We start from the raw sequence: 13,814 nt of genomic DNA on the forward strand, positions 1-13,814 counted from the left end.
ATATATTTTATTGATTTTTTTACAGAGAGGAAGGGAGAGGGATAGAGTCAGAAACATCGATGAGAGAAAACATCGATCAGCTGCCTCCTGCACACCCCCCACTGGGGATGTGCCTGCAACCAAGGCACATGCCCTTGACCGGAATCGAACCTGGGACCCTTCAGTCTTCAGGCCAACCCTCTATCCACTGAGCCAAACCAGTCAGGGCGAAAAGCAGGTTTTATTGAGCAAAGAGGACAAGCAAGAAAAGCCACTCCACAGACAGAGTAGGGAGGGCTCTCCTCACAAGAGAAAGGAGACCCCCAACTGTCCCCAGAGGTTGAGGTTATATCTGTTTGTAGTTTCTGTGGGAAATTGCTGGTATGGGAAAATAGAGAATGGGGTGGGGGGAGTTGGGTTTCATGTTAACTATGTTTTGTGGTCTGGTTTTGTTAATGGTATAAGTAAATGCTTGTGGTATGAGCAAGCTGTTGACGGTAATCTTATTTTCCTTTTCTTTATTGATTAAGGTATTACATATGTGTCCTTATCTCCCATTCCCCACCACCTCCCCGCTCATGCCCTCACCCCCCTGTTGTCTGTGACCATTGGTTAGGCTTATAAGCATGCATACAAGTCCTTTGGTTGATCTCTCCCCCTTAGCCCCACCCTCCCTGCCTTCCCTCTAAAAGGTTTGATGGTCTGATCGATGCTTCTCTGTCTCTGGATCTGTTTTTGTTCATCAGTTTATGTTGTTCATTATCCACAAATGAGTGAGACCATGTGATATTTATCTTTCTCTGCCTGGCTTATTTCGCTTAGCATAATGCTCTCCAGGTCCATCCATGTTGTTGCAAATGATAGGAGTTCCTTTCTTTTTACAGCAGCGTAGTATTCCATTGTGTAGATGTACCTCAGTTTTCTAATCCACTCATCTGCTGATGGGCACTTAGGTTGTTTCCAAATCTTAGCTGTGGTGAATTGTGCTGCTATGAACATAGGGGTGCATATATCCTTTCTGATCGGTGTTTCTAGTTTCTTGGGATAGAGTCCTGGAAGTGGGATCACTGGATCATATGGGAGTTCCATTTTTAGTTTTTTGAGGAAACTCCATACTGTTTTCCACAGTGGCTGCACCAGTCTGCATTCCCACCAGCCATGCACGAGGGTTCCTTTTTCTCCGAATTCTCACCAGCACTTGTTGTTTGTTGATTTGTTGATGGTAGCCATTGTGACAGGTGTGAGATGGTACCTCATTGTTGTTCTGATTTGCATATCTCGGATGATTAGTGACTTTGAGCATGTTTTCATATGTCCCTTGGCCTTCTATAGGTCCTCTTTCGAAAAGTGTCTATTTAGGTCCGTTGCCCATTTTTTGATTGGGTTGTTTATCTTCCTTTTGTTAAGTTGTATGAGTTCCCTGTAAGTGTTGGAGATTAATCTAGGCTATCACAAAAGGTAAGATTTCCTTCTTTTTTTATGGGCAAGTAGTATTCCATTGTGTGAATGTACCACAGCTTTCTTATCCACGAATTTACTAATGGGCACTTGGGCTGTTTTCAGATTTTGGCTATTGTAAATAATGCTGCAGTGAGCATAGGGGTGCATATATTCATTCCCAGGAGTGGAATTGCTGGGTCAAAAGACAGTTTCAGGGACTTTTCCCCCTCCCCACGTGGGAGTCCATTCTGTGGGACTCTTCCCTTTCCCCATGTGGGAGTCTGTACTTGTTCTTCAATAAATCACCACCTTTGCTATACAAAAAAAAAAAAAAAAAGACAGTTTCATTTTTAAAATTTTGAAGAAACTCTGTACTGTTTCCCACATTAGCTGCACCAGTCTTCATTCCCAGCAACAGTGCATGAGGGTTCCCTTTTCTTTACATCCTCACCAACACTTACTGTTTGATTTATTGATGATAGCTATTGATATGACCTTGTGATTTTTATCCTTCATTATGTTTATGTAATGTATCACTTTTATTGATTTGCTAATATTGTACTAACCTTGCATCCCTAGAATAAATCCCACTTGATCATGGTGTATGATCTTTTTAATGTATTGCTGGATCCAGTTTGCTAATATTTTGTTGATGTTTTAGCATGAGAGATATTGGCCTATAATTTTCTTTCTTTGTAGTGTCTTTTCCTGGTTTTGTTATTAGGATAAGACTGGCCTAATAGAATGAGCTTGGAAGTGTTCTCTCCCCTTGAATTTTTTTTTTTTCCAGGGGGATGGGGGCCAGGTCTGCAGAGTCAGGGCGGACCCGGGTGCTGGGTGGGGGCGGGGCCTGGGTCTCAGGCTGGGGTCTTAGATCTCAGGGACTCTGGGGTGAGGGCTGGGCCTCGATGGGTCTCAGAACTGGGAGCTGGAGTTTGAGGTGCAGGCTGTTTGGGCTGAGGCCGAGGGGTCTTACGGTCTTAGGTCTGTGGCTTTGGGAGACCCTAGGGTCTGGGTTCTCAAGGGCTCACAGCCAGGGTCTGAAGTCCTGGTGACTCGGGGCTCAAGGCCTGGGGTCTTTTTTTTTATATATATATTTTATTGATTTTTTACAGAGAGGAAGAGAGAGAGATAGTCAGAAACATCTATGAGAGAGAAACATCGATCAGCTGCCTCCTGCACACCCCCCACTGGGGATGTGCCCGCAACCAAGGTACATGCCCTTGACGGGAATCGAAACTGGGACCCTTCAGTCCGAAGACTGACGCTCTATCCACTGAGCCAAACCGACCCTTGAATTTTTTTAATAGTTTGAGAAGGATAGGTGTTATTCTTCTTTAAATATTTGGTTAAATTCACCTGTGAAGCCATCTGGTCCAGGACTTTGATTTCTGGGAGGTATTTTTTAATTACTGCTTTGATTTCATTAGTTGTAATTGGTCTATTCAGATTTTCTGATTCTTCCTGATTCAGTTTTGGAAGATTGTATATTTCTAGGAATTTATCCATTTCGCCCACGTTTTCCAACTTGTTGCAATGTAATTGTTCATAATATTTTCTTAGAATCCTGTATATCTCTGTGATGTCAGTTGTTACTTGTCTTTCATTTCTGATTTTATTTATTTGAATCCTCTCTCTTTGTTTTGGGATGAATCTGGCTACAGGCTCATCAATCTTGTTTATGTTTTCAAAGAGCCAGCTCTGCTTGTTTTTTTATTACTTGATAGCTAATTTCCTTTGATTGCTGAGTAATATTTGATTGTCTGAAGATGCTATAAACACCTATAATCAGATTTCTGAGTAGACATAAATTTTCACATCATTTTGGTAAATACCAAGGAATGTGCTTTTGGGATCTTATAAGAGTATGTTTAGTTTTGAAAGAAACTGCCAAAGTGACATATGTCTAACTACAGACATTGTCTGAGAGGGTAAAAGCCTCTGGGACACTGGAATATTGGGGTCCTGCCCTAACCGGTTTGGCTCAGTGGATAGAGCGTTGGCCTACGGACTGAAGGGTCCCAGGTTCTATTCGGGTCAAAGGCATGTACCTTGGTTGCAGGCACATCCCCAGTAGGGAGTGTGCAGGAAGCAGGTGATCGATGTTTCTCTCTCATTGATGTTTCTAATTCTCTATCCCTCTCCCTTCCTCTCTGTAAAAAATCAATAAAATATGTTTGTTTGTTTTTAAAGAATATTGGGGTCCTTTCTTTAAGCGAAGTGTATGGTAACAGTGACAACATCTGGGCCCAGAAGGAATGTCCACTCAAAGTCAATTTGCTCCTCAGCCCACAGATCCTGGCTCCCCAATAGTAAGAGGCATCAAGTAAAGGAATGAAGGAAGAAAAAGGAGGCTCTTCAGCTTGGATACCATAATTTCTGGGGACAACTTTAACTGGAAACCTAGATTTCTAACTCTAAGAACTTTATGGTAGATGCAGAGGACACAACATACATAGAATCCATGGAACTCAGTATTTCCTGAGCACAGAAGAAAATGATGGGAGCCCAGGTAATTTTTTTTTTTTAATTTCTTTTACCTTCCCTTGGTTTTCTTACAGGTTTGTGGTGACATTAAAGAAAGTCAACTAGCCCTTTTGGCTCAGTGGATAGAGCGCCGGCCTGTGGACTGAAGGGTTCGATTCCGGTCAAGGGCATGTACCTTGGTTGTGGGCACATTCCCAGTAGGAGGTGTGCAGGAGGCAGCTGATCAATGTTTCTCTCTCATCGATGTTTCTAACTCTCTATCCCTCTCCCCCTCTGTAAAAAAATAAATAATATATATATATATTTTTAAAAGAAGGCCATCATAAAAAATAAATAAATAAAATCAAATAAATAAAGGATAAATTGGGATAATTGGGTTCTGGATAAATTAACTTAGACTCAAATTCGAAATTAGGACAAAGTGAGATCAGGAAAACACTCTTTCTAGGGGTCATTCTAAATGACTAATATTGGAACATAACGTGTGGTGTGGTGGATTCTATGGGTCACATCAGCTGTCACTTTGCCTCTAATATCTCTGAGTTCTGTGCGCTGTGCTAGCAAATGACGGGACGCAAGAAGAAGGTTATGGGAACCTCACATTTGTAGTCAGTCAGACAGTGGGTTTCCTGGAGACCCACTACTTCAGATTGGTGTCTGCAGTGGGGACAATCCTGTGGAAATGAGCCCTTAACCTGTGGCGTCTGCACTACAGGCAGTTAGCGCCAGAATTTCTTGGTGTGGAAAACCCACACATCTGGTCCCAGAAGTGCTCTGTATTGGCGTGTAAAGGAAAACAGAAGCAAGTTTTTCCCAGACAGGTACCTAACAAAGTACTCCAAAACGTAGCAACTTCAAACACATGTTTTTTATCTCACACGTTCTGTGTGTCAGTAATATTGGCATGGCTTAGCTGCTTCCTGCTGTTTTTACCCACAACACTTCTCACACCAAATGGGAACGTTTTTTTCCTCCTGATGCCAAATATCTGCTCTCCAGTTCTCTGACATTGATGTTGTGGTTGCAGGCACGTCAGGACCCCAATATTCTTTTTTTTTAATATATATATTTTATTGATTTTTTTACAGAGAGGAAGGGAGAAGGATAGAGAGTTAGAAGCATCGATGAGAGAGAAACATCGATCAGCTGCCTCCTGCACACCCCCTACTGGGGACATGCCTGCAACCATAACATTACACAGATTTAAGGGTTCAGACCTGCAAGAATGCCCCCCATTTCAGATGCCAATCCCAAGTCCTGGGCCTCTTGTACTTCCAAATGACCTGCTATAAACCAGGGTTTTCCACAAGCCTTTCCTCAGGTTTGGTAATTTCCTAGAATAACTCACAGAATTCAAGAAAGCATTTTACTTAACGTGTATAGGATTGTTGTAAAGGATACAACTCAGGAATGGTGACATGGAAGAGATGCAGAGGGCCAGGTATTGAGGTGTGCTGCTCTTTCATTACCTCAATGTGTTCACCAACTTGGAAGCTTGCCAAACCTATGGTTTGGGGGTTTTATGGAGGTCTCATTTGCTGGGCTTCATTGATAAAATCATTGGCCATTAATTAGGCTTGAACTCAATATCCAGCCCCTCTCTCCTCAGTGTAGGTTTTAGGGGTGGGGCTGAAAATTCCAATCCTTTAATCAATGTTTTGTTCCTCTGGCAACCAGTCCCTATCCCAAAGCTAACTAAACCCTTCTGCCCCCTTCAGTCATTAGCATACAAAAAATACTTATCAGTCCTAGCTGGTCTGGCTCAGTGTATAGAGCGTCAGCCTGCGGACTGAAGGGTCCCGAGTTCGATTCTGGTCAAGAGCACATGCCAGGGTTGTGGACTGGATCCACAGTGTGGGGCGTGCAGAAGGCAGCCGATCAATGATTCTTTTTCATCATTGATGTTTCTCTCTCTTCCTTTCCCTCTCTGAAATCAATAAAAATCTATTTTTAAAAAATCAATGAAAACATATTTCTTTAATATATTTTATTGATTTTTACAGAGAGGAAGGGAGAGGGATAGAGAGTTAGAAGCATCGATGTGAGAGAAACATTGATCAGCTGCCTCACTGGGGATGTGCCCATAACCAAGGTACATGCCCTTGACCGGAATGGAACCTGGGACCCTTCAGTCCGCAGGCCGACGCTCTATCCACTGACCCAAACTGGTTAGGGCTCAATGAAAACATATTTTAAAAAATACTTATATCTCTAGAGAGTCTAAGCATTTAGGACCTATGTGTCCCAGAAACCAGGGACAAAGATCAACTTTTTTTTTTTTTTAAGCATATCATTGCTGTATACTTTGCTCTAGTCTCTCATGAGGCCATAAGCCAGAGTAAAGTGTGATCTGAAGACTCAAGTGGGGAAGAATGCACTTCTAAGTTCATTTGCTTGGTTGTTGGCAGAATTCATTTCCAGGAAGGCTGATCAAACGAGATCCTCAGTTCATTCCTGTCTGCTGAGGTAGACCACTCTTAACTTCTTCCCACGTGAGCCTCCCCGAATGCCACCTTGTTTCATCAAACTCATCAAAGAACGGATTCCCATAGCAAGATGGATGTATATGTAGCCTAATTGTAAGAGTGCCATGTCATCACTTTTGCTGTATACTTTTCTTAGAAACAAATTTACTAGCCAGCCCATGCTTAAGGGAAGGGTACTGCACAGGGGTGTGAGAAGCTAGTGTGTATTAGGAATTGGCCTGACTTTTGTCTCTGATTCCTGGGAAGTTATGTCTAAATCTTTGGAATTACTTGTATGGTGGGAGTTATTCATTCTGGGGCACGGGGACCACACTTTATAGTTTATGCTAATGAGCTGACCCAGGATAGAGGTTGTCAAAGCCAGAAACCAACCATGTGATTAGAGGGTTGTAGCTTTGAGCAATTTGACATCAGTGTGACTTGTAGGAAGGGGAAGGACCTGGAGATTGAGTCCAGCCACGAGGTCAGTAATTCAATAAATCATGCATTTATCATGACGCCTCATTAACAACCCTGGATGCCGGAAGTGTAGGCGAGCTTTCTGATTGGCAATACTCTTGAGCACTGTCACATGGTGACTGGGAGGAGCTAATACTCCATGAAAGAGTCACGTGTTCAATACCAAATGGCCTTTGTGTCTGGCCTTATGGATACAAAAATCAGAACTTTGAAGATAATATTCCATTCTTTGATTTCTATTGTTTCTGTTTTAGGTAAACTGTCTTTTGTCTCTGGATACTTTTAAGAGTTTTCCTTTGCCTTTTTTGTAGTATAGTTTCAGTCTTATGTGTCTAGGTATAGACATTTTGTTCGGAATTTCTTAGGATATCTGAACCTGAGGTTAGCAGTGTCTAATCAGTACTGAAAACTTTCAGCTTTTAGGTCTTTGAATACTGCTTCTACATTACTCTTTTCTCCTTTAGAAACTATAAGTAGGCATACGTTAGATTTGTTGATGCTATACTCTTTTGCTAAATTTATTTCAGAGAGAGGGAGAGGGGGAGAGTGAGAGAAACATCAATAATGAGAGAGAATCATTGATCGGCTGCCTCCTGCACACCCCCTACTGGGGATCCAGCCTGCAACCCGGGCATGTGCCCTGACCAGGAATCGAACTGTGACCTCCTAGTTCATTGATCGACACTCACCCATCGGCCAGGCTATGCTCATATTTAATAACCTCTTCCTTATGTTTTTATTCTCTTCTCCCTCTGCTGCATTTTCTGCTATTTCTTCAGTTATATATTCTGGGTCACTAGAGTGTACTGAATATACTATTCATCTATCCATTAATATATGTATGTATGTATGTTTTTTTATTATAAGTTTTTTCCCCCTAAAATCATCCTAATCAACTTTAATGGTCTATTTGGATTTAAACATACCTTGTATAATTTCTGTTATCTTATTTATTATTTTTTAAAATATATTTTTATTGATTTCAGAGAGGAAGGGAGAAGGAGAGAGAGATAGAAACATCAATGATGAGAGAGAATCATTGATTGGCTGCCTTCTGCATGCCCCCCACTGGAGTTTGAGCCTACAACCCAGGCATGTGCCCTTGACCAGAATCAAACCTGGGACCCTTCCGTCCGCAGGCTGATGCTCTATCCACTGAGCCAAACCGGCTAGAGCTCTGTTATTTTTTTATACTTATTTAAAACATTTGTCTTGTAAATTCTGGATGTGGAGTTTTGTTGTAATATAGGAATATTTTATTTGTCCCAATGTTATTTGTACATTAGTATTTGGAAATATGTGCTAACCTATATATATAAAGAGAAAGATAGGATTTTGTTTTTACTAAAATATATTTGAGGGAAGTATATACATGCAGGCTATGTGGTAAAAACTAGAACAACTGTCCTCATGCATTTTCCATGTTAGTAAAGGGAGTTGATATCGCAGTAAACAGGACTGTGTTATTACAGGAATTGCTGACACTGGAGGATGTGGCTGTGGAGTTCAGCTGGGAGGAGTGGCAGCTCCTGGACCCTGCTCAGAAAGACCTGTATCGGGATGTGATGTTGGAGACCTACAACAATCTGGTTTCACTGGGTGAGGACAGCTCCCTGTGTCACGGAGAGGTGCCCTGTCACTGGCCTTTGCTCTAGTACTTGATGAAAGCTTTGTAGCCACTGTGGTCATCTGAAGAGTCAGCAGATTTTCAGTCTCCCCTCTGGCCCCAATCAGAGGGGGTATATTCTCCTCTATCCGGAAAGAGAACTTTTACTTTGCATGTGAGAAATTGTACTATTTCCCATCTTCACATACTATACCGTATCCAAGTCACTGTATCTGTGTCTTGTGTCATTTCTCCTGATCAGGGTATCACACTGCCAAGCCCGATGTTCTGTCCAAGTTGGAACGTGGAGAAGAACCACGAAGAGAGGATGAAATCGATACAGGAAGCTGTCCAGGTGAGTGAGTGAGAGCCAGCAAGGGAGTGGCCCTGGAAGTCATATTCTAGTCATTAAGAGAAGGGCTCGCCCCGCTTGCATGGATCAGTGGTTGAGCGTTGACCTATGAACAAGGAGGTCACGGTTCGATTCCCTATCAGGGCACTTGCCCAGGTTGTGGGCTTGATCCTCTGTGTAGGGCGTGTAGGAGGTAGCCAATCAATGATTATCATCATTGATGTTTCTATCTCTCTCCCTCTCCCTTTCTCTGTGAAATCAATAAAAATATTTTTTTTAAGAGAAAAAAAAAACACAAAGAAGGGCTCACAGCTCTGAGGGTGTCTGAGGATAGCTAAACGGCTCCTCCACATATGGATCTCCCGAGAGAAGAACTCTTTCTCTTTGTAGTTGTTTTACTTTAAACATACTCCTTTTTTCTTCTTGGATCTGATACTTTTTCACCTTGCATCTTTATGGGATGGGATGATCGACAATGAAGAGCCAGTCCCCACCACACCATCTTTTAAGCACTTTTATTGTTTTGTTTGTTTTTGTTAATGCTCACCCGAGGATATTTTTTTCCATGATTTATAGAGAGTGGAGAAAGGGAAGGAGAGAGAGAGAGAGAGAGAGAGACATTGATGTGGGAGAGACACATAGATTGGTTGCCTCCCACATGCACCCCGACTGGGGCTGGGGATTAAACCTGCAACCCAGGTACCAGCCCTTGACTGGGAAGCGAACCTGCAACCCTTCAGTGCACAGGCTGATGCTCTAACCACTGAGAAACACTGGCCAGGACTAAGCACTTTTATTCTAAGAAATTTGTTATTCTCTCTTTACTAGGAATCAGGAACGTTGACAGCTGTCTGCAGGAGCACTCTCACAACCAAATAGTTCTGAAGAGCATACAACAATGCAATGAAAGGAATGCACTTAGAAATGCTTTTCATCTGAGCAGAACCAATACAGCCATAATGCGTAATCGTATGTTGGAATTATGTAGGGAAGCTTTGAAATCAAGTTTAACTAACCAGAAGCAAAGATATGAAGTAAAGAACCCCATTGAGTTTAATGGAGATGAGAAATCCTTTCTACCTGGTAATCATGAACAGTTGTACACTGGAACGGAAACCCCTAAAAGTGAAAAACACATCAGCACTGAATTACAAGTCTTGAAGCATCAGGAGACTCATAAAATAGAGAAATCCCAAGCATGCATCCAAGGCGAGAAAGCCTGCATCAGCACATCTCAGCTCATTAACCCTGGGGGCATTCACACAGGGGAGAAAAGCCATGGGTGTGATTCATGGAAATCCTCCAGAAACGTCATTCTCACTCAACATCAGAAAACTCAAACTCAGGACAAACTCTGTATAACCAATGAATACAGAAAAGGCTCTCCTGTGAACACTGGTCTCACCAGACATCAGCAAACCCGTTCCGGAGATAAGTCCTATATATGCAACGACTGTGGGAAAGGGTTTACCGTGAAGCGCTACCTGATTGCACATCAGCGAACACATAGCGGAGAGAAGCCTTATGTTTGCAACGAATGTGGGAAAAGCTTCACTGTGAAGAGCAACCTAATTGTGCATCAGCGAACTCACACGGGGGAGAAACCCTACGTGTGCCGTGAGTGTGGGAAAGGCTTCACCATGCAGCACTATCTTGTTGTGCATCAGCGAACACACACGGGAGAGAAACCCTACGTATGTGATGAATGTGGAAGAGACTTCACTGTGAAGAGTAATCTCATTGTTCATCAAAGATCTCATACAGGGGAAAAATCTTACATATGCAGCGAGTGTGGCAAAGGCTTCACCGTGAAGCGCAAGCTCACTCTACACCAGCGAACTCACACAGGAGACAAACTGTACATATGTGAGGAGTGTGGGAAAGGCTTCACCACTAAGTGCACTCTCATTATACATCAGCGAACTCACACAGGAGAGAAACCCTATGCATGCAACGCGTGTGGGAAGGCCTTCAGCCAGAAGATTAGCCTCCGACAACATGAGCGATGTCATACAGGGAAGACACCCTTTGTATGTAGTGAGTGTGGAAAACAGTATTCTCACAGATACGGTCTCATGACCCACCAGAGAAGTCACACGGGAGAGAAGCCTTATGAGTGCAAGGCCTGTGGGAAAGCCTTCGCCACCAAGTCAGTCCTCAATGTCCACCAAAGAACTCACACAGGAGAGAGACCCTACAAGTGCAGCCTTTGTGAGAGAGCCTTCTCCCAGTTGTCACACCTTGTGAAACATCAGAAAACGCACACAAAAGCATCCGAAAACGCACACGAGAGAAATGGGTAGATTCATTCAAGTTGGAAGTTCCTTTCATGGAGAGTCACAGGTCATCACCTGTGAGTGAAGTCATGCAGAACAACACACCTATTAATGCAGTTTCCGTGGAATGCCTTCTGGGACATGCATTAAACATCAGTGTTTCTAGCAGATCAGAATGCAAACACGGTAATGCCTGTTGTCACACGTGTGCCCTGAGGGGATGAAGGAATTTACCCAGGAGATTAACTTGGTGAATTACAGTGACTATGGTAATGCCTTGAGTGATCCTTACCTCACATTTTCTGTCAGTGAAAACATGTTGGAAAAACTCTGATACGTCCAATGTGAAGATGCCCTTCCAGCTTCATTATATGTCTCAGCAAAACGTTCTAGCTACAATATATGTATGAAAAGTGTATATTGAGACAAATTCTGTGAATACACAGATGAGGAAAGCCTTCAGTGGGAAGACAGACTTTATTATCAGGGATTGTCATCAACCATCAGTGTGTTCACCAGTTTGTAGAAATATGAAAAACAGACAAAACAATAAAAAAAAAACAAAGAAATGGGGTAACCATGGGGAAGCCTCTACCCAGAAAGAAGACTTCAGTGAGAGTCAGAGTTCACACTGGAAACAAACCTTAAGAGAACTGCATATATTTGACAATTTCATTGATGCATTCTATCCCATTGTTTGAAAATCATATAGCAGTTAAGGCTTTATGAACATGCTAAATTTAGAGCACTTTTAGTCAAATGTCAGAGAACTTACAAAGGAAAGAAGTTCTATGAAAAGGGATATGTTTGAGTGGGGTTTTTTGTGTGTTTTTTTTAAAATATATTTTATTGATTTTTTACAGAGAGGAAGGGAGAGGGATAGAGAGTTAGAAACATCGATGAGAGAGAAACATCGATCAGCTGCCTCCTGCACACCCCCCACTGGGGACGTGCCCGCAACAAGGTACATGCCCTTGACCGGAATCGAACCTGGGACCTTTCAGTCTGCAGGCCGACGCTCTATCCACTGAGCCAAACCGGTTTCGGCTTTGTTTGTTTTTTAAAGACCATATTCATATTGCTACACCACTGGTGGTGGTGGTTTTTATTTTGAATCTGTACCAATGGTTCTCAAACTTCAGCATGCTCCGTTTCTTTTAACTATATTTTTCATTGATTTCAGAGAGGAAGGGACAGGGAGAGAGAGATAGAAACATCAGTGGTGAGAGAGAATCATTGATTGGCTGCCTCCTGCACGCCCCCTACTGGGGATCGAGCCCACAACCTGGGCATGTGCCCTTGGCCAGAATCGAACCTGGGACCCTTCAGACTGCAGGCGGACACTCTATCCACTGAGCCAAACCAGCCTAAGGCTGGCCAAATATTTTATAAAACCACCTTCAAAGTTATTTTTATAAAATGTTTAATTGGAAATTATTTTAACTTACAAGAAATTGCAAAATAGTTCATAGACTTTCCTAGTATTCTTTATCCAGCTACTCCCAGTAAAAACAGCTGATAAAACCATTTTTTATTGAATCCAGAAAAATGACATTGGTAGTATACTGTTAATGAAACTCTTAACCTTATTTGGGTTCTATTAGATTTTACATGTATTTTTTTAAAGTTTGTACTTCTAAGCTTTGTTACCTTATATAGATCCACATAACCACAACCACAATGGAAAACTGCCTCATCCACAGACTCCCCTGTGCTAACGTTTTTTAGGCTCATATCCTCTGTCTAACCTACCTCTGGCAAACACTCGACCTGTTTTCCATCAGTTTAATTTTGTCACTTCATGAATGTTATAGAAATCATTTTTATAATTGGATTTTATACATTTTATATAAATCAATTGTATTTATTTATACAAATTTATGTTTTACTAATAGGGACCATGTAAGCATTTCGTGTTTTTTGTCACTTGGCAAATTGCTCTTAATTATTTGAGTTGAGAATAGTTTTATTAGTGAGTACGTACATACCAGTTTGGATATACCAGTTGGTTTAACCATTCAAACTCGTGAAAGAGATTTGTATTGTTTCCTGGTTTCAGCTGTTATAAATCATAATGATGCTATGAAATCTGCGTACAGGGCTTTGTGTGAATATAAATGTCTGTTCCTGTATAAAACATCTGCAGGTAATGATCATTGGGATATTTGGTAAGTTATATTTAGCTTTATAAGAAATTACCAAACTCTTCCAGAATGGCTGTACTATTTTACATTCTTCCCAGCAATGTGTGAAGTCCAAGTTGCTCAACATCCTCTCCGGCACTCACCGGGGGCCGTGGCCAGCCTGAAAATGGCCTTCAGCCCCTCACCCAGCAAGCAACCCAGCAGGAACCCCCACCCTGAAGAGGGTGTGGCCAGCCTGCAAACAGCCATCAGCCCCTCACCCAGGCTGCCCCACGCCCCAAGGGAACCCCCACCCTGATCCAGGACACTCTTCAGGGCAAACCAGCCGGCCCCCACCCGTGCACCAGGCCTCTATGCTAATAAAAGGGTAATATGCTAATTAGACAGACCTTCTGGACCTCCTTCTGGACAAAGCCATGGTGGTGGGGCTGAGGTAGAGGTGGTTAGAGGCCAAGAAGGGAGGGCAGTTGTGGGTGATCAGGCCTGTGAGGGGGGCCATTGGGGATGTTCAGGCTGGCGGGAGGTGGGGGCAGTTGGGGGTGGGCAGACCAGCAGATGGGCCAGTTGGGGGAGAGCAGGCCATCA

The 13,814-nt window shown here is 42.6% G+C and overlaps 1 protein-coding gene across 2 annotated transcripts in view; it reads left to right on the forward strand.

Moving 5' to 3' along the window:
- ZNF614 (zinc finger protein 614) overlaps positions 1–13,591 on the forward strand; it is a 35,810-nt gene extending 22,219 nt beyond the window's left edge. Inside the window, exons 1-4 of one of the 2 annotated variants that reach the window (XM_054709992.1) lie at positions 3,714–3,931; positions 8,324–8,450; positions 8,720–8,812; positions 13,328–13,591. In XM_054709992.1, coding sequence (XP_054565967.1) covers positions 3,917–3,931; positions 8,324–8,450; positions 8,720–8,812; positions 13,328–13,527 — 435 coding nt within the window. In that variant the 5' untranslated portion in view covers positions 3,714–3,916 and the 3' untranslated portion in view covers positions 13,528–13,591. Of the gene's footprint in view, positions 3,932–8,323; positions 8,451–8,719; positions 8,813–9,637; positions 13,174–13,327 lie in introns of those variants that run through there. The other variant, XM_054709991.1, reaches the window with a different exon arrangement.
- The last annotated feature ends 223 nt before the right edge of the window (positions 13,592–13,814 follow it).

This window comes from Eptesicus fuscus, chromosome 21 (genome assembly GCF_027574615.1).
Source record: "Eptesicus fuscus isolate TK198812 chromosome 21, DD_ASM_mEF_20220401, whole genome shotgun sequence".
NCBI classification, from domain to species: domain Eukaryota; kingdom Metazoa; phylum Chordata; class Mammalia; order Chiroptera; family Vespertilionidae; genus Eptesicus; species Eptesicus fuscus.